This window comes from Stegastes partitus, unplaced genomic scaffold, assembly GCF_000690725.1.
Source record: "Stegastes partitus isolate 25-593 unplaced genomic scaffold, Stegastes_partitus-1.0.2 Scaffold103, whole genome shotgun sequence".
Classification (NCBI taxonomy): domain Eukaryota; kingdom Metazoa; phylum Chordata; class Actinopteri; family Pomacentridae; genus Stegastes; species Stegastes partitus.
In genome coordinates, this window is record NW_007577834.1 from 639229 (window position 1) to 663000 (window position 23772).

General features: G+C 39.8%; 1 protein-coding gene across 1 annotated transcript in view; it reads left to right on the forward strand.

The window, feature by feature from the left end:
* Positions 1-23772, forward strand: part of me1 (malic enzyme 1, NADP(+)-dependent, cytosolic) — a 90046-nt gene that overhangs the window by 48461 nt on the left and 17813 nt on the right. Inside the window, exons 4-6 of the mRNA XM_008277620.1 lie at positions 11164-11239; positions 13610-13771; positions 23436-23539. Coding sequence (XP_008275842.1) covers positions 11164-11239; positions 13610-13771; positions 23436-23539 — 342 coding nt within the window. The remainder of the gene's footprint in view (positions 1-11163; positions 11240-13609; positions 13772-23435; positions 23540-23772) is intronic.

The window sequence follows — 23772 nt, forward strand, 5'->3', positions numbered from 1 at the left end:
CATTACATCATTACCAGCTCCAGCTACAGTTTTCTTGTTGAAAAATGTCACCTTTAGTGTAGTGGCGTGTTAATGAGGGAAAACATTCTTGTTGTGAGATGGGTAGTGGAATTGTTCAAAAGCTTCCATTAAATACAATAGAATATATGAAATACAAGTAGAATAAATGTATCGTTCCTCACAGAAATCTTGTGCTTATTTTTAATATAATGGAATAAATTATTATTTAGATGTTACATCATTCTGACCTCCTGATAATAAAGTTTAAGAAATCCTACAAATTGGAAAAACTAAATGGTCTCATCTGTTGGAGCCTCAAAACCACTCTTGCACTGAGCACTGCAGCCATGCATTCTTAGGTTGCATTATAGTTATTATAAGGTTATTATAACAACAAAGTTCAGCAAAATATCTGACTTTAATGAGGGAGACTTAATTTTGTTTCTCATTTAAATTTTGAATCATGGTGACAGTCCTCTAATGTTCGCCACCTGGTTATTTTTGTAACCGTGACAACGAATCCCCGCTTAATGAAGAATCATGAGCAAAGTTGTTTATGTACCTGAAACTAACCAAAACTTAGTCGGCACATTGTCACATCATAAAACATTTATCATATCAGAAAATACATCTACGTATGTATTGTACAGGAGTATGAGGAGAGCTTAGTTGTTGGTTTTACTCTGTCAACAACCGCTGTAAGAGCCTCATTCTCTATGTGAGTTATTGCTGAATACTGCAGGTATTGTATTTAGGTTCTCCAAAACTAGACATTTATCCAGGGTTACAGACTATGTGAATTTTCCAAATAAATATGAAATATCAATGTGAATGTGAAAACCGTGCACCATTTTTCACCCACTATGGCTTTGAGAGCATAAACATATAGAGCATTTTTTAGAATGAACCTGAGCTGTCTTGCAAAATATAATCGTTTTAACTTCTCACTTTCTCTCATATAATACATGAATCATCTTCTCAGCTATAAGCCATGAAGAACTGGATACTCTAAAAGCACTTTTCCATCTGTTTTATAGTGGACACTCACAGCCAGTCTGCCACCACCCTAGACATTGCTAAAATGGAATCCACATTTTTCTGTGAACGTCAAAGAGAATGCAATGGACGATATATCACTGTCATCCATACATTGCTCAGGTATTTTAGCCTCTTTACTTGTTTCCTGTTGTCAGTAATCTATACATCTGTTTTTCATGAGAAGTTTACCTATTTGATTTTTTGGATGATTTAAGTTTTCCTGTATGTCCATCATGTGATGAGGTCTTGACCACTGTTGCTAACACAAAGCAGCATTTGCAAATAAACACAGTACAGTTTGGACTTGTGCATTCTCTGGCCGAGGTGAAACCAATTGGTTTTGAATGTGACTTTGCATCCCACACAAAACGTCATTGGCATGCCTCAAATGTCAGAATGTGTGTGAAAAGGCGAATGAATGGAAAACCTGGTTGCAGAGAGCTGAAACTCATCTAATAGCCAGCTGGGTTCATCAGGTCTGTGCCTATGATTCCGTTAGCAGGGCCTTTGTGCTGGAAAGGGACTTTTCCTGCTGTTTCTCGTCCCATGAGTTATGTAAGGTCGACTGAGCGGGAACCTGGACGTCCACAGCAGCTGTCTGGACACTTGAGTGCCTCTCCTCTTGAACCTACAGTAGACATCAGGCTATGAAAGCCCAGAACCTCACTCTGTCTGGTTGCTATTTTCATCACCTGCAGGTTGGCCTGTGTCAAAGATTCCATGTCTTTTTATGTTTTGCTTCAGCATGTAACCTGAGGTGATGAAAGGCAGATCAGATTGGCGAATTTGTGTTCATTTTGGCCCTGAATTCTGCAGAATTAACCCTCTTGTCCAAGTCTGGAAAACCTTCACAAGAGCAGATTAGTTGTGTGGAGGGCCAGCTTGACTTCAGTGGGTTGCAGTGGAATGAAGCGAGGGCAGGTTTTCTGAGGCCAGGGAGTGGAACAACTGGTTGACGCTTGTGTAAAAAGACAGAGTGATTCAGGGAATGTGTTGAATATTCGTAATGTGATGGAATCCTGTCAAAAACGTCTGGAGGGTGGGAGGCAGAATTAGAAGAGTGCATTGTCTTCAGAGCGTCACACTGGATGGAGAGAGGAGGGTGTGAAGGGACTGGAAAGAGAACTGCTGCCGTCACGTTTCATTTCCAAGTGATGAGAACTGCGGGTTGAAAAAACCATTGCTCCGTACAGTTCTCTTACGATAAATTCCTTGAAGTAACGCAGACACAACACTCCCTTGAGACAGAACAAAAGTGTGTTTTTTTTTTCCATGATTGAAAATAACAGGGAGGCTTAGATGTGTTTAGACAGAGATGGAGAGATGGATTAGGAGCTGCATAATTGCATTTGTTGAGCTGATGCTTGATTATTCACCTACTATCTGGATCCCATTTCATTTTTTCCCCCCTCTTTTCTGTTTACAGAGCACGTTTACCTCCTCCCAGAGCTCTGTTGCATATTTAGTTTTATTGACCATCATCTTTTCCATTGCAATTGGTTATTTTTAAACTGGGCATAGTTTGCGTCAGCTCAGACTGCAGCAGGAACACGGTTATTGATTGGCACTGCCAGACCCCCAGTTCCCACTAACTTTTCTTCTTTTGCTCTATTGGTTTAGTCAGTTTCTTGGCTGCTTTATGTGCGGCAGTATGGGTGTGTTATTTGCAATGCCAACAGCTTCACTCCTTTTGGCTTCACTTCCTTAATTGCCTTACAAATGACCACAATGAACAAAAATACCAGTTCAAGCTAAGTTAAAAAGATCAGAGTTGCTTTCCTGTTTTCCTGTTACAGCCTACTGTGTGGATACAGTAACTAACACTGAGCTAAGTGCAAAGAAAAAAAATGCATTTGGTCATGAAGTAGAATCCAACCTCTGCTATACAATAATCTACTCCACAGAAAAAAATAAAATAAAGTCTTTTCTTTCCATGGAAAGCCATTAACTTATTAAATACCTCTCAGCAAAGGAAGCAAGAAAGTTGAAACCAGCAGTCTCATTGCTTAAATATTGTGCTGTCAGTTCTTTTCTACAGCTTGTGGTTAGATACCACATCCAGTCACAGAAATTACTCTGTCTCCTCATGAGTGTTCTCCGTGTCTGTGTGTTGGTGCTTCAGAAGATGCTGCCTTCACCTCATACATTAGGATGGAGAAAACTGATGTCGAGTCAAAATTAAAACTTGAAGCAAAATCCAAAGCCATGACTAAAATGTTTAGTTTAGACAGAGATCTAACCAAGACTCCAGTGTGGCTTATGAGAAACTGAAGCCTCAAATCCCTTCATGTCTTTGTTTGTTCCTCTCTTGTCTCTTGGGAAACCAAGGTGTAATAAAAGTGTTGGTGGTTGATCTTCATGGTATTAAGTGTACACACCCAGACTCTTTCCCCAAGATCTATGACTAATGTAAATCAAGAGACGAGAGAGGCATGACTGTGTGCAGCGAGGCTTTACGAATGGTAGACTGTTGGTCGTCCCACCTACAATAACTCAACAAGTAGCGGCTGGATTTTCATAGTGTCGGATGAATCCTGCTGATGTTTCCGCCTGTATTTTTGTTTTACAGTGAAATTTGTGTAACTGTTGGATTGTCAGGTAGTTAGTGCCATGAAATTTGGTAAAGATATTCATGCTACCCTCAAGATGATTTGCATTGTGCTTTATTTTTTTGTCCTCTCATGTCAAAATTAGATAAAAACGTCAACTTTACCATATGCCTTATGACCCAATAGCTGTCTATGTTCCTTTGTTGGTTTTATTTTAATGGGACATGGTTTAGTCAGTCCACTCATGTGAAACAGATTGTTATATAAATGTAGAATACAGTATGTGCACTGTTAATATTTGGTGTCCAAGTCCTCCCCACAAAGAAACACCAAGCTCAGGACAGGAGCTTGGGAGCTAGGGAGTGACGATAAGTTTCGAGGTGATGACGTGTTTTAAACTGAAAAAAAGTGTTCATCTAATGTGAGCCAAAATCTTGTCATGGTTCTGGTTCTAAAGCCTTTGACTGTGTGTCTGCAACTCTGGGAAACCAGATTTTGTGCTAAGGGCAGATGTTAAAAGTACAGTATCGCATCTTTGAGTTTCTTTTCATTTGTTAATACAGTATGATTAGTCGAATATATTCATTAGACTAGGTTAGATTTTAGACTTGGTCTGGCAGTCACAGCACATTTCTGGTATCAGATTGCGGCACATTCAGATCTGCGGTTTATTATTGTGTTTTTAACTCCTCGTCTTTGTTGGTGCCCATTTGAACTCTCACCAAGTGTCCAGTTGATTAATCTGCTCTAATGAAATTCTACACTTTAATCTCTGGTTATTGGAAACGGCATGTTTTTGTTTCTGTGCAGGCCTGTTGAACTTCCCAGCTTTAATGAAATAATACTCCAAATATCCCAGCAGCTGGTCTGGCAGAAAGAGCCAGTGTGTTCATTTTGGAGGGATGCTCCTGTTTGAACCTGTTTTGAAAAGCTGCAGATCTCCATGAGGAAGTTCTTGCGTTGAATAAATGTGTTTGTTCTACTGTTAAAAGCAGACTGTGTCTTGGATACCTGTCTGCTTTTGTATACCATAAGTTTCATGCTGTGCTAGAAGCCGCTGTTCACAGCATAAATCTATTCTTACCATGTATCCAACTTTACATGGAGGATCTGGATATGATGCTGCCATTGCTAATTGAGAGCATGTGTAACACCGCTGACACCCATGACAGCAACAAGCGTGACATAACATCACTCACTAAATATATCTCACTGTCTCTGCATGTGGGACTGTAGGTGTACAGTTACTGTCACACCAACATCTGAGAGGCACACAGCTTCACGTAACCGCTTTCATTACATAACCCCTAAAATTCAGCGTGCCAACGATGTCAGGCAGCTTTTTGTAAATGAGTAAGTAATTAGTCTAACAATAACAACGTTCTGGGCCCAGAGACTGCTCCAGCTGGCTGATGGTTGAAACTGGTACAGCGGTGGATGAACTATGCGCCCCAGGACTTTTTCTTTCCAGTGAAACGTCACCTCCAAGTAAAGTGTGATGTTTGACAACGCTTAGTCTGTTTATGACTGTATACGATGTAGTTGAACGGCAACTAAAGACTTTAAATTGTTAGAATATGTCTTTACCTAGAAATCCCATTATTTGCTATGGTTACAGGATTTGATTAATATTAACTTTTACATTTGACATTATGAACAGCAATTTTTAGAGGATAATCATATAAATACAGTAATAGCCCAGCCTTTTGCATCAATAAATATGTGATCAGTGAACAGACACAGATTGCATTTTAATTAAAGTCCAGACCAGTCATCCCAATGAATTAGTCTAAACCTGTCATGGACTATACATAGTGAAGGATAACACTGGAATATAGTCTTTTGATAACGTCAATAAGCCACTCAATGCAGTGCTTTACAGCAATTTCAAAACCATTTCCATGGCTTGGCTCTGTTTTGCATCATGCCTCAGAGCACCTCCTGTATCGCTCGCTTATAGCTCACATCAAATAAGACCTTTCACCACAAGTAGTCTCGAGTGGTAGGTATGTGAAAGGCAGCAAGGTTACAGAATATTTGTCTTGCAAGTGGCTCTCAACTTGTATCGGTGCATTGATTCTTTATAACACATAAGATCTGTCTGAATGCAAATTTGTGTTAAAGAGCAGGGAAAAATAGATAAACTCTTATGGTTTCAGCCTGAAGCTGTCATCGAAACACTGCCTTTCATTTTATATTGAGTAAAGAGAAGACGTTACCTTCCGTGAGTGCGTGTCTATGTGGACTTATTATGCTGTGAGAGGGTGATGGGTCTGGCAACATTACAGCAGAACCACACAGGAACACTTAGGAAAAGGTGAAAACAAACAGAAGCTCCATTTTAGATATCCCTTGAACCTAAAATAAGAAAATAAAGACACTGAAACTGTTTTCCTACTCTGTAAAACAATTAAAATCATGTCATTGGCAGTGCCCAAGCAGGGGTCATGGGTCGAGGATAGGAATAAGGAATCACACAAAATTCAAAGTTTTTGTACTTTCTTACAAAATGGGGTTTTTTTTTACGCAAGGCTTTACATCAAGGCTTTTTGACAGTGAAAGAATACTAATATTGAGGTCAATGAAAGACATATAAGCCTCATGTCCCCTGCTGTTTTACAGCTTTTCTTGCTGTCAAAATTACATTTTTTAATATTTGCATGACATTGATATAACTCTTTATCTTGGAATCATCCCTGATGGTATGAATGTAAATGATGTTTACCCCCTTAAGATTTTGCTTGCAGCAAATAAAAAACTAACACAAAACATCGACTCCAGAAAAACTGCCCTACTACAGCCCTCTTTGTCAATGTTGTTAAGGAGCTGCATACTCTAGAGCAAATGACCTACTCTATAAGACTCCAAAAAAACCAAGGAGAAAAACAATGGAGAAAATGGTGTGCGGATTTAGCCACTGAAACAGATAAACATTCACCACGACTGACATTGCAATACCCTACGATTGTGATGCACAGACTTGCAATGCATTCCGAGACCCTCCCCTGTCTTTTTTTTTCTAATTTATTTTATTATTCTTATTCTTTTTTAAAAAAATATTTCTTTTGTGTTATTATTTTATTTAGCTTTTTTGTCATTATTAATCTTGTTGATGATGCAAATATGGTTCTCCTGTTCTTTATTCTGTAAATGTTCCATAAAATAAAAACTATAAATAAAAGTCTCAAAAAAATTCCGTCAAACAGTTCAAGTCATACAACATTAATTGTCCTCCTGACCTATTTGACATTTTACTCCTCCCTCTGGGCGGAGTCACGCTGCTAGTTGTTGGTTCCATTCAGCTCCACTTTGACCCTTTCGAACAAATTTTTTACAAATCAGGGAGAAAAATCCTCTGTCATATTTTTTCTCAGGACACACACACCAACCATAAAAACATGTCTGTCGTGACAGATTTGGAGCTTAATTAGTTGGAGAAATCTCATAGTGCGTGACTGTGACCTTTAACACTGTTTTCACACTCTCTTCTCAGTGATTTGTGTCCATTGTGTCAGTTGAACCCTGTGCGGCTTGCTAACTGAGGGTGTCCAGCACAGTGAAGATTAAGGTTATGTGGTCGGGGGGTGAAGAATGGTGACTAGTGGTGTTTTGTGTGGACACGGGTCAGTGATCGGAGGCTGCTTTCCTTATGGGGCTCAGAGTGTGTTTTGGGGTCATGGCGTAGAAAGCAGCTCTTTCCTTCTGCCAGCTCCCAGCAGCCTTTCCGCAGTCCCTGGGGTGTGTTTTGTCGGGCTGCAGGTCAGCGGTTGTGCTGTTTCAGGCTATCAGGTTGTTTTCTTTACCCTCTGTGTTCTTGCCACACTCTCTTACAGGAGGAGCCAGACACGGCGGCTCAGCGCTTTGTGGCCCTCCTCTCATCTAGAAAATGAGGCGTCTGCATTCACTGTGGTTATTTCATCTGCAGCAGTCAGACACATGCACACACACGCGCATGAAAACTATTCAAAGCATCAGTATGGGGAGAAAAATGGGATTCTGAACCAGGATGCTTTGCGCCTTGCTGCAGTATTGTTCAGTAGCTGAGCCAGCTTGAAAAAATAAGTGTGATTTGAATCAAAAAGTACACAATGATTCAGCTTTAACACATGAACACGAGGTGAGAATGTGGAAACTGTTTATCAAGCGAGGAGATAACTTAAATGCAACTGATAAATAGTTTGCTAAAACTTTTGATTAATGATTACCTTAGAAATATTTCAGATAGTTAGCTAAGTAACAAAGAAAGTGTTAAATTAGATGACTACAAGTCAAACATAAGCAGTTAAAATAGATGTCTTACTGTAAAAATACAGTGAAGATTAATGGATAAATAATAAAACTGAAATAATTACATGCAAATACAGATAAAATGGCTAGAGTTAATAAATAGTTCAGTTCGTTAGCTAAAATAATGCTTGAAATAGTTTGCTAAAATTAAAATAAAGGGTTTAAAATATGACAAACTAATGGTTAAGACTTGATGTGGATCCATTTCTTCATTAAAAAAAACACACAAAGTACAAATGAGCTGCTCAAATAGCTAGCTTAAAAAAATAAACCATTTTAATAAACTCATAGTTAAACATAACAGTAGAAATAGTTAGCAAAATGCAATGGATAAAATAGTTAGCCTAGCTGAAAGTACTAATACATAATTTAGATAATCGGTTAAAAGCAATGGATAAATAGTGCAAACAGTTAGCTTAGCAATGGTTGAAACAGCCCAGCTAAAAGTAAAGTAGAGGTTTTGGTTTCACCTCAAAGAGGTGTTGAGTTTATGTGACAGGCCAGCGAGTGCACGTCTGACAAAACAAGTGTGGAATCACTCTTGTAGAAAATGAACTAAAACCAATGTTTCCTTCAACAGCAGTCTTTATAGAGTCGAAGTGATGCAGGACATGTTCTGGTTTTTCTTTTATGTTAGCTGAACAACTGTTTAAGTGTCAGTGGGTGTCATTTTCCTTTAATCCTCAACCCGAATTCTAACCCCAAACTAGCAATAACTCCTTGAAGAAATAAAGACAAAATGACTTCACTTCGCAGCAATGTTCTCGCACAAATATGTAAAACACACATCTCTGTTTTTTACCCTTCATTTCCCTCTCCCTGTCTCTCTATCACACACTCAGTGCCGAGTGCACACTGAGCTTCCATGTGATACACATCCCCTTTACAGCTGCTCTATACTGTCAATGGGCCATTCATTTTTTTTGCCATTGCAAAATTCTTCCTTTGAAAAGATCATCATTTTAAATACAGTGATGATGGATTTAAAACAGCACGACTTCTGACATCATGAGATGCTGTATATTCTTTGCTAGGTGAGACCTGTAGTCCTCCTCATGCTCAAAGGTCAAAGGTCATGAGGTTGATGCTCCCCTGAAAGTACAGAGCAGCAGAAAACTAGAATTGGAGGAGGAAAGGAATAATGGAAAGGTGAACCCTAAATGTTTTTGGTAACCTCTAGGTTGACAGAGATTAATAATTACTAGCAGCCGGCCTGTCTGCTTTTATCCATCATATGAAGTTGTTTTCCAACAGTCATATTGTGGGGTCAACCTCTTGGTTCCGACGCGCTTCATTCCCCCAAAATTCCTGTGTTGCTGGCAGTGGCTCATGTCCTCCTGGAGTCAGATGAAGACACACAGCAGGCCACCCCTTCTCCTCTCATTTGTCCTGCTCTGTACAGTCCCTTACAGCTGCAGACATTTTTCACACTCTTTAAACAATCTGCTTATGGTGTATTTCAACCAGCACTTTTACGTTTGTGCTGATGTGTAGATGTACACATATGTGCTTCATTATATTGCCAGAAAAAATGTTAAAGTGTTTAGAATGCCAGATGTCTGTGGCTCGGTGACCTTTATATGACCCGAAGAGCTTTTTTGTTTTTTTTACATTGGGATGACCATGGTGCTTTCAAAGGCTTTACAGCAGGCAGTGTCTTACGTCAGTCATGCTCTATTTCTTTGTCTTCTATTCTGCCGTCCCCTTTTCTTTTGAACCTTTTTTCTAATGTTGGATAGCAGCTAAAGATTATTTTCATTATCAAACCACTTGTTGATTATTTTGATTGATTTATTTTTTTTGTCAATCAACTAAATGCAACATTGAAAAACTGTTCTTTTCTGTGTCAGAAGGCTTGTCTCTTGTTATATTTATGTCAGCAGCACTACTGTGACCACTGGTAGTAACAGGTATCACCTGTTTCAAGGGGTCATTGTACTGGTATGTAGTAAATAGAGCACCCACATTTAGGAGTTGTTCAGACTGGAGCTCCCAGCATATTGTCTCTAACAAACCCTGAAAAGACGAGTTTAAAAAAGTGCTGTCAGTGGTGTGAGTCACTCCTAATCAATTAAGAATCAGACAGGACACAGTTTACCTTGGAGAGCAAACAGGCCGAGCCCTGAGGCCGCTGACGTCAGCTGCCATGTGTGAGCTCCTCCACTGTTTAACTGTAATCATGTGGTTGAAGCACTGACTGATCAGCTGTATCGGTCACACACAAACACACGTCTCAGCTGAGAAAAGTTTCTAAAGCATTTCCTAAAAGCTGACTGTGTAACTTGATGTATTGGGGGTAGCTGAATCATTCCACTGAAGTTACATCCAAGTCTATCCAGACCCAGCTGCTCCTGTAAATTTTGCTTTCATAAAGTGTATTTTAAGGCCTTCTTGATGTATGTCCATGTGGGACTCCCACTTGTGTTGTTTTGATTTTTAAATGTTCTGCTGTGCTTCTTCGTGTTAAGTGGAAACTCATGTTGACAGTGTGCCCCACCTCATCCCTGACTTATCAAAGCATTTTTATGTGACACTTTTATGTCTTTGTCTTTATATATTTCCTCGTATGTTTAACAAAGTCTCATACTGTTTGAATTTGACATTTCCTCACAGTTTTCCGCCACCAGCATTGACCTAAGAAAGATTCAAACTTTACGAATAGATTCTTGCAAAAAGTGATGTTTTTACTGTTTCTGGGTCATGGAGGAGGTGATGCCCCCCAGTACTATAGCTAGATTGATGTGTTGGTAGGAGGGACGCTACAGCTGGAGCCCACACATTAAAATGATCTCTTTATCCTGGGATTGTCACAGGGCAGAGGATGTTGATGCCAGTGAGCAATAAAAAGAGGGAGTTTTGGTAGAAGAGGGGGTGATACTGAGATGAATGAATATTTGGTGAGCCTCGAGGGTCAAAAGCAAAGTTCCTGCTGAGGCTTTGGGCTCAACATTAAAGTCTCAGGTGCCATCAAAATTCAATAAAGGAAAGGAAGGCAGAAAAGAAATAGCAGCTTAACTTCAAACAGTCTCTGAGGTGCAGCTTAAAGCTGTTTTTCTTTCACATCTTAGATAAGATTTTTTTAAAGTACAAAGTGTTGATGTGTTGCCATTGTTTTGCCAAGATTATTTTAGTGACATTTTGCTTTATTAGAGTCCAGCATGAAATGAAACTTGTAGAGTGAGAAAGAAGAAGAGCACACAGTCTGTTCTGGTAAACTGTCTCATATGTAACATGTAAAAAGTGTCTCTTTTATATGCAACTCAAGGGCGTCTGTTTTTCTGTTTTCCAGGGGGCTGTTCATCACTATTCATGACCGTGGCCACATTGCTTCAGTGCTCCAGAATTGGCCGGAAAAGGACATCAGGGTAAATTACACCCCACAAACAGTGGCGTTAACGCTTTCTTTGATAGTATTAATTTTGTTATAACACGACTACATTAGATAAACCTTTGTAGCTGAGTTTTATTTAGTGTGTGCTAGTAGGCAGAACACAACCAATACTAAATACTAATATTAATTTACAATTTCATTTTAGCAGACGCTTTTATCCAAAGCGACGTACATCTAAGAGTAGATCACATTCATACACCAATGGTGACAGAGCTGCCATGCAAGGTGCTGCCTGCCATTGGGAGCAATTTCAGGTTCAGTGTCTTGCAGGGGCGGGGGACTGAACCACCAACCTGGCAATTAGAGGACAATCTACTCGACCACTTGAGCCATAGCCACCAATATTAAATGTTATGATGTCCTCTAAGGTCAACATTATTTGACTGGTAAGGTCATAGATACAAAAATATTACCAGGGCATTAGCTTTGGGGTTCCATGGTAGTGCATTCATGATAAATAGTAAAGTTGGTGATATTCTCATTATACTCTTTTTCTAATAATCCATTAATCCCATGAACAAACACATCTGTAAGCATCTGTACACTGGGCACTGTAGTTTCTTTTGAATTAATCTTATACCTCATGTTGGTGGCATACATAAATGCGAACATGATGGAAAATATTCCCTAACATAAAAGCTCCTTTCTCCTGCTTCAGTCATGTTTGCCAAAATCTGCTGCACTCGTCTATTTTAGAAAAACTATAATGACTTTTGAAAAATACATGACTGATTTATCCTTAGTGTAAATGAATGAGTTTGATACTTTTGGTGACACTGGTGGGAAGCTTGGGAGTGCTGAGAGGTGGACTAATGCAATGTTGTTTTTGGTCTTTTCATGGAATTTGGATTCCACCAAACCTCAAAATCGTTCTTGGCAAGAAAAGAAAAAAGCAGGAAACAGAGTTGCACAACATATATTGATGTGATGTAGAAAGACATAGATTATCTCAGTGCAGCTACACTCCCTGAAGAGATGATCACAACTAGTTTCCCAACTTTTAGATAAAGTATAAGTGAAAGTAGTGCTCGATAATCATCATTGTAATGTCAGTATGTAATCCTTAATGGCATACCGACATTAAAATTGCTTTGCACTACCGTTTTGTTTGTTTTTGGGTGAAATTTTACACTAAATATGATTTTTTTTTTAAATTCCTCATGACTGAAATGTACTGAAGATACTTTTTAAAATGAGACTGAGCAAGTGATAATCAAATTTTTTTTATTATAATGGTATTCATGGTTGTCCATTTCATTCTGTGTAACTGTAAATGAAACTATACTAAATCACTCACATAGATTAAAAAACTGTGAATATAATAATGAATGCACTACATCCAGTGGCCTGTTATGAAAGATTTTGCTGTGGATTCTCTTGACCTGCCATTCTGGCCAGTTTCCCAAAAACCTGATTTATTCTTTTAATCTTGTGTATAACGCAACTATGTGCAAGTCATAATCTGGCCATATTTAGGATGACGACACCAGCAGGCATTCCTGGCATGTCAAATATACCTGCAGCCTCAGCCACCTGTTCACAGCTGTCAACAGCAGGGCATTTACCTCAGTGCTGACATGCAGTTTCTCATTGTCGGGGTGGTCTTATCATAAACTCACCTAATATGCCCTACTTTTAACATTTCAGTGAAGAGAGGGCAAATGGGAGCCAAGGTAGTCATCCACGTCTTGACAGCTTTTCCGTCACATATTAACAAGTGATGGAGAAAATATGAGCTGCTAACGGTGTTAAGTATAGTTGGTATGCATTTTAAACATTCAACCTAATGGCACTCTCTAAACCTGTCAGAATGTGGGAGGAACACGACTGTGAAGTTATTGTTACCAGAGTTATTTGCGTCAGACTAATGGTGGAAAAAGAAAAACTCTCAGAATAGGGAACATTTCACATTAAAGTTTTCTGTTGTTGATATTAAGTGTTACACAACTGATTTGTTTCATGCTGTGGAATCAACCCAAAGGAGGAACTTATCGCTTAATGAGTAAAGTGACTGGTGAGTGGAAAGCCAGGAGGGTGTAGGAGGAGTGCCTGGCTTACACTGAGGGGAAAAAACATGTTTCTTTGTAGCAGGGTGGACTTGTTTTAATGAAGAAGGGTTGAGTTGAGGAAGATTTGGAATGCTGCTTTATTTCTTTTCAAATTAAATGAAATTTGAGTAAGTTATTACAAATGTGACATCCAATTATGGAAAAACAACAACAACAACAACAAAAAACAACAGTCTTTTTTTATTACCAACAAGTTGAGGAACCACACACAGTGATGATTAAGGTTGCAGGTGTTGTTGCTCTGCTTCATGGCTCACAGTTGTATCTATGAACAGGCTGTGTGCATGACAGATGGAGAGAGGATCCTGGGCCTGGGAGACCTGGGATGCTATGGCATGGGTATTCCAGTTGGCAAGCTGGCCCTCTACACAGCCTGTGGAGGGATGCCGCCACAGCAGTGCCTGCCTGTCATGCTGGACGTCGGCACAGACAATGAGGTAAGAGCCGTTACTCTTGCCTGGGACCATCAAACTGCATGTGACACTATTTTTGGAGACAATGCTACTAAATTTTATCATCAACACCTGTGCAACTTGTAAATATAACTGCTGTTTTTTTAAAAAAACAAAAAAATCTAATTAATTTTTTTCATCGTTATCACATGTTAAACACTACGACAATGTGGAATGTGGGAAATTCTGACTGGCATGTCATCTACCTGCGTCCACTCCCTAAAAACTCATGGTCTCACTCGGATCATGAAGAAAACGAAACAAACTATCAAACTGTAATTTGTCAAGTATTCATTCAGATCCTCCTGTGCCACTACGGGCTGAGATTTCTGATAAAGTTCAGACGAGGAGGCAACAGATAATCTTGTATTGAAAAAAGCAGACCTGCTCTTTGTGACAAGAATGGCTCACACTGTTTTTTTGTGAATGAAATATGGCAAAGAAATAATGCCCCCACTGCTCCTGATGTGGCCCAACATTTTTCAGGGGAAACTTACTTCAACGACTCGAACGCAAACTTTAAACATCAAACATTTGCAAAGCACGGCAACAGCATGTAGCATAAACCAGGGCTGTCATGCTTTTGGTGTGAGACATCCGCTTTCAGGCTCTTTCTCACGCTGCCCAAACAAATCTCACCCTGAGCAAGAGCAGCCCTCAGAACCCTTTCCTTTATGGAAAAACTGGTATATATGTTGTACCGACTGTTTTTCTGCACATAGGATGAAATCTGAACATCAGCCTTTCCACATTTCACCACTAATATGTGTCCATGGTAATTCACCAAACACTTTGAACCAGGAATGACTCTGAAGAAGATGAATGATACAGAAATCCCCACCTCCAGGTTGACAGCATTGGTTTCTTCAGTTTGTTGCTGATGAAACACTGAAAGTCGGAATCTGTGTGTTTCAAGACTGCCATTGGTAGACTGCAGTTTCAATGTGGAAATGCTCAGCAAAGACATTGGCTGCCTAATTTGCATATGATGTGTCTCCAGCTTACAAAAAACACCAATGGACATGTTCACAAGGTAAAAAGGTTGATTTTGAATGAAGGGAGTCTTAATTAAAATGACCTATAAGGAGGCAGAGAACATATTTGTCACACTCGGCTCTCCACATGGCTGAGACGGGGAGGCTGCTACGACTGAAATGAATGTAGCGTTGCTGTTCTTAATTTCTGTTGCATTCAGTTTGGTAGCATTGCAGTTTTAGCAATTTTAGAACAGGTTTTAATGTATCATTGCCACTGACACATTGTTATAGAGTGGTATTTACTCTCTATTTTAGAATCTAATGGAGTAAACTTAAAATTTCCCCTATTGCTGCATGTTTTCAAATCTCCCTCTGGTGATGGGGAGAGTATTTATTGTACTTCAAAATCCTCCCACATGTCTCTTATCCCTAGAGCCCAATGTTGTTCATTTTGGCCTTGCAGTTGTGGAACTGTTGCTGCCTGAATTTGGTTCAGTTTTTTCAGGCCGAAATTCAAAACAAATGGTGTAGGGATGAAGTGGTTAATCCATCATAGCCATGTAGGTCTTCAGAAATCAGCCAAGAAAAAGAAAACAAATCTCACACTTTACAACCAGGAAACACCCTTTGCATAAGTGAGGTAAGCGGCTCCATTGATGGATGCCAGTTGGGAAAGCACCTCTCCCCTCTGCCAACCTGTGAAAGCAGCAGCCAACAGAGCTGCAGCCATTCACCTGTGGTCTCTGTTCTGTGTGTCAGCGTCTCTGAAAGATGATCCAAAGTCTGGGCAGGGCAGCACGTGTGTCTGTAGCCTTAAACAGACTAAGAATAGTCTGTGTGCGCTTCTATATATACACAGCTCCTGGCCACGGCCAAGGGCGTGGCAGCCTCAGATGTCTGTGTGCCTGACACAGCTGAGCTCCATCCGTCAGAAGCTATCCTTCCTTTTCCAAGACAGTCTTCGGATGATTCAGCCCTTTGACTTCAGTGTCATTCCAAGCAGATGTCTCGCGTGGATTAAGAGTGAGAGGTGTTTGAGGTTAGATGTATTTGCAAGTAAAATTGAACAACAACTGTTGAGCAGCAAAAAGAAAGTAGAAGAGTTGTTAGACTGGGAAGAAACCAACAAGAACTTTGAGATCTTGCAGGTGATGTCATCTTTGATGGACTGAGGTTACTTTCTGACAGCATCCTGCCAATACACACTTCATCAGAGTTCCTGGCCTCAAACAGAAACCATTGCATTATAACAACAGAAACTCTACTGTCTTCCAAAAAGCTTATAAAAGATATTACCTTGCTACTTTAGTCCTTTTCTGGCCATTAGAACTAAAATTGTCTCTCATTCTGCCAAGTCCTCAGCCTCACTTTTTTATCTTGACAAGCCTACTTTCTATTGCTCTACCTTTTGACCTGTTCCTGTACTGGCATCTTCGTGCATTCTAAGTTTCCACATTGAGTCTCTTGTTCTATTTGAATGAGATTGGTTTCGGGTGATAATACCATCTGCAGATTGTAGGGTGCACTGAAGCACTTTCAGACATTTATGGACATCACAACGCAGCTTTAACGAGCTGTGTCAGAGTTCTTTGATCCATACTTGCATGTATCCCAAAATGGCTTCATACCTGCTGCCAAAGTAGAGAGAAATCAAACATTTTTAGCCTCTATACGTATCTCTCATGAGGCACAAACGAGGAGTTAATGGATGAGCAGTCTGCAGGAGTTGCACAATTGGACTTAAATCTTAACTTCAAATGTGTACAGATGAATATTTTTAAAAAGCTCAGCTTCTTCCCAAAGGTTTAATGAGAAGTTTGAAACCACTCCCATGTCCTGAAGTTAAGTGTGGAGTTGGAGCTCTGAGGCCTTTAGCCTAGCTTAGCATAAATAATGGAAAGAGCTTGGTTCCATCCAAAAAGGCTTCTAGTGTTTTCCTGTACTGGGTTAATCAGTGAAGAGTCTGTCTGTGTAGCTTCTCAATCATCCAGATCAAGGTAATCCGAGGAGCTTCAGTAAAAACTTTAGGTTGTTTAAGATGTTTCACCTCTCATCCAAGAAGCTTCTTCATTTCTGAGAACTGAAACGTCTTCAGGGGCCTAAAAGAGAAGCACAGTTGCTTTTTCCTAAAGTTGCATGGATTCAGTGAGGAGTTAGAGTTCAGCCTCTTATATTTGCAGTGCAATTACTAATCTTGTCAAAATGATTTTGATCATTTGGAGGTCAGCTTCTGTCTTAATGTCTTCATGGTAGTTTAATGGCTTGTTGATTCATTCAGTTTAGTCTCTGCATGTTCAGTTGACAGACTGTTCCAGAAGCTATGTTTCAGCTCGGTGTCGGTGTTCGGAGCCAAGTTTGCACCCACAAAAGAGGAGAAATGCTTCACCCGACACTGCCAGAATTGATGTATTTGTACGTTAACTAAGTAGGCTTGTAAAACTTAAGCACCTTGTTTAAGTTTGGACACTGTGATATGGCTGTCTTCATGGTGGATGGACTTTAAGAGTGCCACTGTACTTTAAGTAATTTATACCATTTTTAGCTCGTGGCTTGTCCAGCAGCGGACATGAGAATTATATCAGTCGTCTTAACTCTTCAAAATAAAGCCAGTAAGGTTATTTTCTAGACACATTCCTTTAATATTGTATATATTAGATTACTATGCATGATTAGTGGTCCATCAGGAAAATGTGTATATACAAATGTACAGAGGGACAAACTTCCCTGCTATCACACATGCACACACACATTTTACTGCTTATGCAACTTAGAAATAGCTATAAAAGAGATTTTGCTGTAGTCTGTCTGACCGTGTCCGACTTTTCCATTTTCCCCTTATTCTAAAGAGATGACAGGCTAAATGAGATGTAATGGGGTAAATGGACTGGCTGTGTGTGTGTGTACATGTGTAGTTCCTCTAGACCGGCCTTCCCGCAGTAACCCTGCCCTAACTCTGAAGCCATGATGGGAGCAAATGGGGAGGGAGGCTGTGAGGTAGTGGTAGCTCTGGCTAATTATTAAAATGACTGTCATTATGGGATTATATTTGTCCTTGAGTGGATGTGGGGGTAGAGAGAGAGGCAGGCAGGCAGGCCGACATCCAAACAGTCAGGCAGGCAGGCCCAGGCCGAGACATACCTTTGTTTTTTCTTTAAACCAGTGGTTCAGCATTTTGGGACATAGGCTTATTTGCTTTCTTGCCAAGAGTTAGATGGGAAGATTAATACCCTGCTCATATGGGTACAGTAAATATAAAACTAGAGCCAACTGGGAGTTAGCTTAGCCTAGCACAGGATTAGCTCTGTCATAAGGAAATAAAATCCACTCACCTACACCTTTAAACATCACTATTTAACACCTGAATAAAAATCTAAGAGTAAATATAACACATTGTGTTTCTTAATTCCCAGTGTTTGTGCTAAGCTAAGGTGATCAGCCTCTTGCTTTAGCTTCATATTAACCTTAAAGATCAATCACATCATGAGCAGGTTCTGTAGCTGTGTAGTTATTTTTGTGAAAGCTGTGTAATCTCATGTGAGAACCAGCAAAAAAACATCCCACCACCTGGGAAGCTATTGTATTTATCTCACATACAGTACACTCAGCCATATGTGCAGCGAGAGAGGTACAGAAACACATAGACACAGCATGAGGAAGTGTAAATAAACTTTCAAGGAGCTCCATTTTTTCTGTATCCCCCTCTTATTCCCCTTACTGTTTCTGTCTGTGTATCCCTAGGCTTGAGTTCTCCAGGAGGAACGTCAACACACAGTGACTCATGCTAAAACCAGAGTATGATGTCATTCTGGACAATATGCTGTTTGTGTGTGTGGGCTATCACAAGTTCAGCGTGCTGGGTGTCTTACACCTCAGACAGGTCAAGCCTGTTGCTGATCTCTGGCCTTGTTCCCCTTCTTATTTATATAGAAAGGCTACAGTTAGATTTTTAACAGTGAATGTTAAGTATTAAACTACTGAACCTCAATGCAATGCAACAAAGCAATTGACTATAGTTTTATATCAGTGTTTTGGATGCCAGTAGTCTTGAGTTTGGACACAGTTGCAAATGTATTCTGTGTCTCTTGCAAGCTTTCACTGTAAATCCATACACGAGAGCTAATCCCTCCTGAGAGAAAAGGGCCTGAATAACACAAAGGAGAGCTTAGCCAATCAACAGCAGATAATCTGGGACAGAAAGACATCTTGTGTCAACAGTTCAGCACAGTGTCAATGAGGTCAGACCACTTGAAAATCATTCTTTTCTTTCATTTGTTGCATTTTGTAAAATTACAGCCAAAAATCTCTCTCTGATACCGGTCTGCTTCCATGTGGGATCGAATGAGAGTGGTTTTGGGGGTTTTTTTGGTTACAGTTGAACTTGGTCACCTCCTTCTAGTACTATCCAGTTAAGGTTTGCCAGGAAATGATTTGTCAACTTCAGATAAATAGTGCTTTTGAATGAGCTTTGAGAGCTGTTCTTGGACATGGTGACTGTTGACCCTGCCATGGAAAGGTGGCTTCTCCCTTCTCCAAGCCGCGCTCATCTTAGTGGCACCCTTTAATTATCCATCCCCAGAAGTAAAGGTCGGCGGTCCCAGTTAGGCATGACAGTGCTGTGGATCACTTAGTTAACCTTAGGATCAAAATCCTCTTTAAAGCCTTTTTTAGACATGGGATGCGTAACTTTACTGGCTTCATCAATCAGTTAAAGTGACCCCAATCTTTCATTTAAACTCTCCTGGTAATGTTCCTTATGGATTCATTCAGACATACCTATCACAGTGATGGAGTAAGCAACAGTCACATGATATTTGTCATACACAAGAGGTTGGACAGAATATCATCAAGTAAGTGATTCTTTTGTACTTACTGTGATGTTTTTGGACCAATATTGGTGCTGAAATGTGGAAAAAAGCCTTCCCCAAATAGCTTCACACAACTCCAAATATGCTGTCATCTTGTGCAATCCTTTCGGTTAATGTGCTCAGACTTGTGCCAAGTTTAAAGATTGCTGTTGCAACTTTCACAGTTAACGGAAAGGAGTGCATGTCTGACAGGGGCTCAAGTCACTGAGTGCAGCATTTACTTACTGAGACACTGCATGTGGTGTCGGGCAGGTGCGCCATGTCAAAGATCAGGTGAAATATGTGCTAGCACCTCAAAACAAAGTCTGTAAGCGATCCATCACTGTTTGACGGGATTGTCGTCCGCCTAATTCATCACAGTCTCACTCTCTTTTCCATTCTTTCTCTATGCCTCTCTGTCATACACACCTTCACATCGACTTCTGCTCTTAATTTTCTCACTTCAGGGCCGTATCCCTCTCATTTTCCAAAGTACTGCAGGGCAAATGTCAAAGGTCCCACCTTAATCTCCCCCGGCTGAAGTGCACCTTTGAAGGGCTGGTTAGTTGATGCTTGTTATCTGTAGCCCACAGTCCCACGTCTACATTCTCTGTTCTCATTCATGTTCTTGAACTAGAACCTGTCCTGTCTTCTAATATGGCTGAAAAATGTCAGAAACGTTGAGTTGGATGCACTTAAATGTGAAATATTTTCTAGGCTTTGGTAGAAGGCAACTTGACTTTGTCTTTGGTTTTAGAAGGCATTTCATCTCTCATGTACGAAGCTTCCACAGTTCTAAATGACTGATAGGGAATCCCAGGTAAGTATTTTCACCCTCCAATCACGGGGCTTGCTCAGTAATGACCCAAGGCTCACATGGGTCAAGGCTGCATTATAATTACCTGATAGGTGGTGTCGTCGACATAGAGATGGTTTTTCCAGTTTGACATAGATGTTGCAATCCTTTTTGCTTTGGACTGCAGGTACAACATTGCTCAGCTTGTGTTTGGGTGTTTTATCTTCAGACTGAGTCAGTTAGTGTGGATCTAAAGTGCACCAGGATGTTGTGTTTGGAGAAATCAACACCCTAAGTCTTGCGTTATCAACAGGTTGTTACCCATGTGATGTGGAGGTGAAAATAAATATCTGGGACCCCACACCAGTCAGTTAGAACTGAGGAAGTCTCTTGGACGAGAAAGGAAACGTCTTCGAGAAGAGTCTTCGACGCACTTAAGATTACCATGACCTGAATGACCGAGAATCTACACAGACACTTCCTTGGAATGCATGAGCTGAGGCCAGTGCAAAACCATATATTAATTATTGTACTGTGTTGCCTGAGGCTTGGTAATTATACCCTCTCTCCTTAAATCATGACCGCATTTATGTGACCACAGGGTTGGAATTTACTGTACATGGAACTGTGTCTGCAGATTGGTGTGAAATGACGTGACAGGAGGTGTTTCTCAGCACTGTTGGATAACACGTGGTTCACATTATAGCAGAGGTTAAAGGTCTACAGAGACACAGGTGTGTGAATGTGTGAGGATGTGTTAACATACTCTATATATCTCTCCACTCGAACATTACAGACACAATCAATCATACAGCTCACTGAGTGTCTTAGTTGCTCCTGGTACAATGATGGTTGAAGTTTCTATATGCATGTACATCAATATATATACACATCTTTATTGAGTATGCGCCACCTAAATGATTGATTTAAGTGACATGACAATATTTTACCCATTAGATATTAAATTCTCTGTCGTCGCATAAATTGTTTTCACAGTCAAGTAAGGAATAGTCAGTTAAGATTTGTTGGGGTAACTCCCAAGGATAGAATGACTCATCTTTCTCACTGAATGATGTAACTGAGGTTGTTTTAGAGTCATTGCAAAATCCCTTCACTGTCTCATACGCAGAGGTCAGGTTTCATTGCATCTACTGAGCCCCATGCCAAGGTATCATTAACTAATGAGAGGAAAAATTTGAAATATTAAACAAAATATGAGCCAGTCCAGGCTCCTGCCACTTTAAGGGCAAGTCTTTGAATTTTTCACATGAAGAAGAGTTGCTGACTTTCATGGTAGAGTTACAGTTGTATATGTCCTCTTTGGCTTTGGAGGGTGTTTTTAAAAGCATGAATAAGTAATCCTAATGATCACCTGTAAAGGACGCTACAAAGTTGTATTATGGAAGCGCTATCTCGTGTGTTACACTGTAAACTAGGAAATAACATTCAGGGTATCTTCATGTCTGCTACCCAAATTTTAATTACTTTCTCGCATTTTCTTTATTTTCAATATCATCTTAGTTTGTTAACATTGTTATGGGTCTATAATTTTGAAATAATTGTTAGGCATGTTTCCTTTTACAATGTTATTGGGTACTAACTGTATAAAAAATATGAATTAGTGCTCTAATTAAATCTGAATAATGCATCATTTCTGACAAACTTTATTCTTGATAAACATTCAATTGTTTACTTGACTGTGGACACATTATGCACTCTTGCATTTACAAATGTACAACTGACTTTCAGCGCACTAAACAAAAGACTGTCCATTTAACAGTGGAACTTTTGGAAATTACCAATAGAATGACTATTAAATCAATTTGCATGAATCTGTTTGAATTTCTGTTTGAAATCTTGTCTAGTGGGGCTCACAAACTGTGTACAAGGCTGCAGTTGAAATACACTAACTGTGTGAAAGCAGACACAGTTTTGTGAAAGTGTGTTTTCATTGCATCACATTACAGCTGATGCATCCAAGGGTCTTAGCATTAAAACGTAGTATTCGCCAGACATGATGTATTGTTGTTGTTTTTTTTTCAATATGAATAGTCTATTTGTTGAAGGAGTTTGTATTTCAGATGTTTGTGTGACTTAATCTGTTTATAAGGCGCATACTTGTGAGACTTTTCTCTGCAGGCAAATCTGCGATGCAGATGCAACGTCCTAGACCCGGTGGAATTTAGGCTAAGTTTAAGTCATAAAAGGGCTGAACATTTTTCACTTGTTCAGCTTCACTGAAGGTCCATGCATGGGTTATAATCTAACAAACATTATGGGTAGATGCAAATGCCTCAGACACTTGCATCTGGAGGACGCTGAACATGAATCATGACTGAGGCCCAGTTATTACTTGGGAACAAAGTCTCCGACCTGATGACTGAGCACAACTGGCAGATGTGCAAGAAAGCAATAAGGTTGGCATGGATGGGGATCAGTGCTATCCTGTCCGATATATGCACAGTACTTATAACAAATCCACTCTCTGATGCAGACAGCAGCTGTGTTTGTGCTGTTGAGGTCTTACATTATATTAAAGAGATGTTGAAAAGGTCTTAAAGGGCACTGAATTTAATTTCATTCTTGATTCCTGCAAATGTTCTTCACAGACTTTCTGAAAATCAAGATCTGGCTACAAATATTGTAGAATATTACAGTATATCTAAAAAAAAGCTGTAAAAAAAAAAAAAAGAAGAAGAAGAAAAAGAAAGAAAGAAAAAAAAAGGCTATAAACAAAAAACAACTGTAAACATACCTAAATTTCCTTGATGTTAAAAAAGAAGTGAGCCTATCAGTCCTCCATTCAGTGAAGTTGTCTGTTTTTTATCTCTGAATCTGCTCTATCAGTTTGTGTTGTTATTGTAAGATGATATATTTAAGTTTATATCATCATTGGAAGGCTATATTAAATCATTTTCTCATAGTTTAGTTACTATTTGGCAGAGTTGCCTCATGTTGCTTCAGCCTTTCTGCGGTTTTATATCTTTTCTCTCACGTGTTGCCCTGACCTCTGCCTCTGTGTGCTTTTGCAGACTCTTCTGAAGGATCCTCTCTACATCGGACTGAGGCATAAGAGAGTGCGAGGCCAGGCCTACGACGACCTGCTGGATGAATTTATGAAAGCTGTATCAGACAGGTACGATCATACCGACCTTCAATTCATCATTTGCCCACTTCCTTTTGAGCAGTCTGCTATGGTCATTCCAGCCCAGACAGCGCACGGTTTTCTTCTTAAAAGAAATATGTTAAGCAGTTTAACATGGTCAGTGCACGCAACGCAGTGCATGCAGCCAAAACTTGTGGGATTCAGGGGTCTGGAACTTAAGTCACCACTTATTCAATTTTACCCTCTTTGAACTTCTTTGAAGT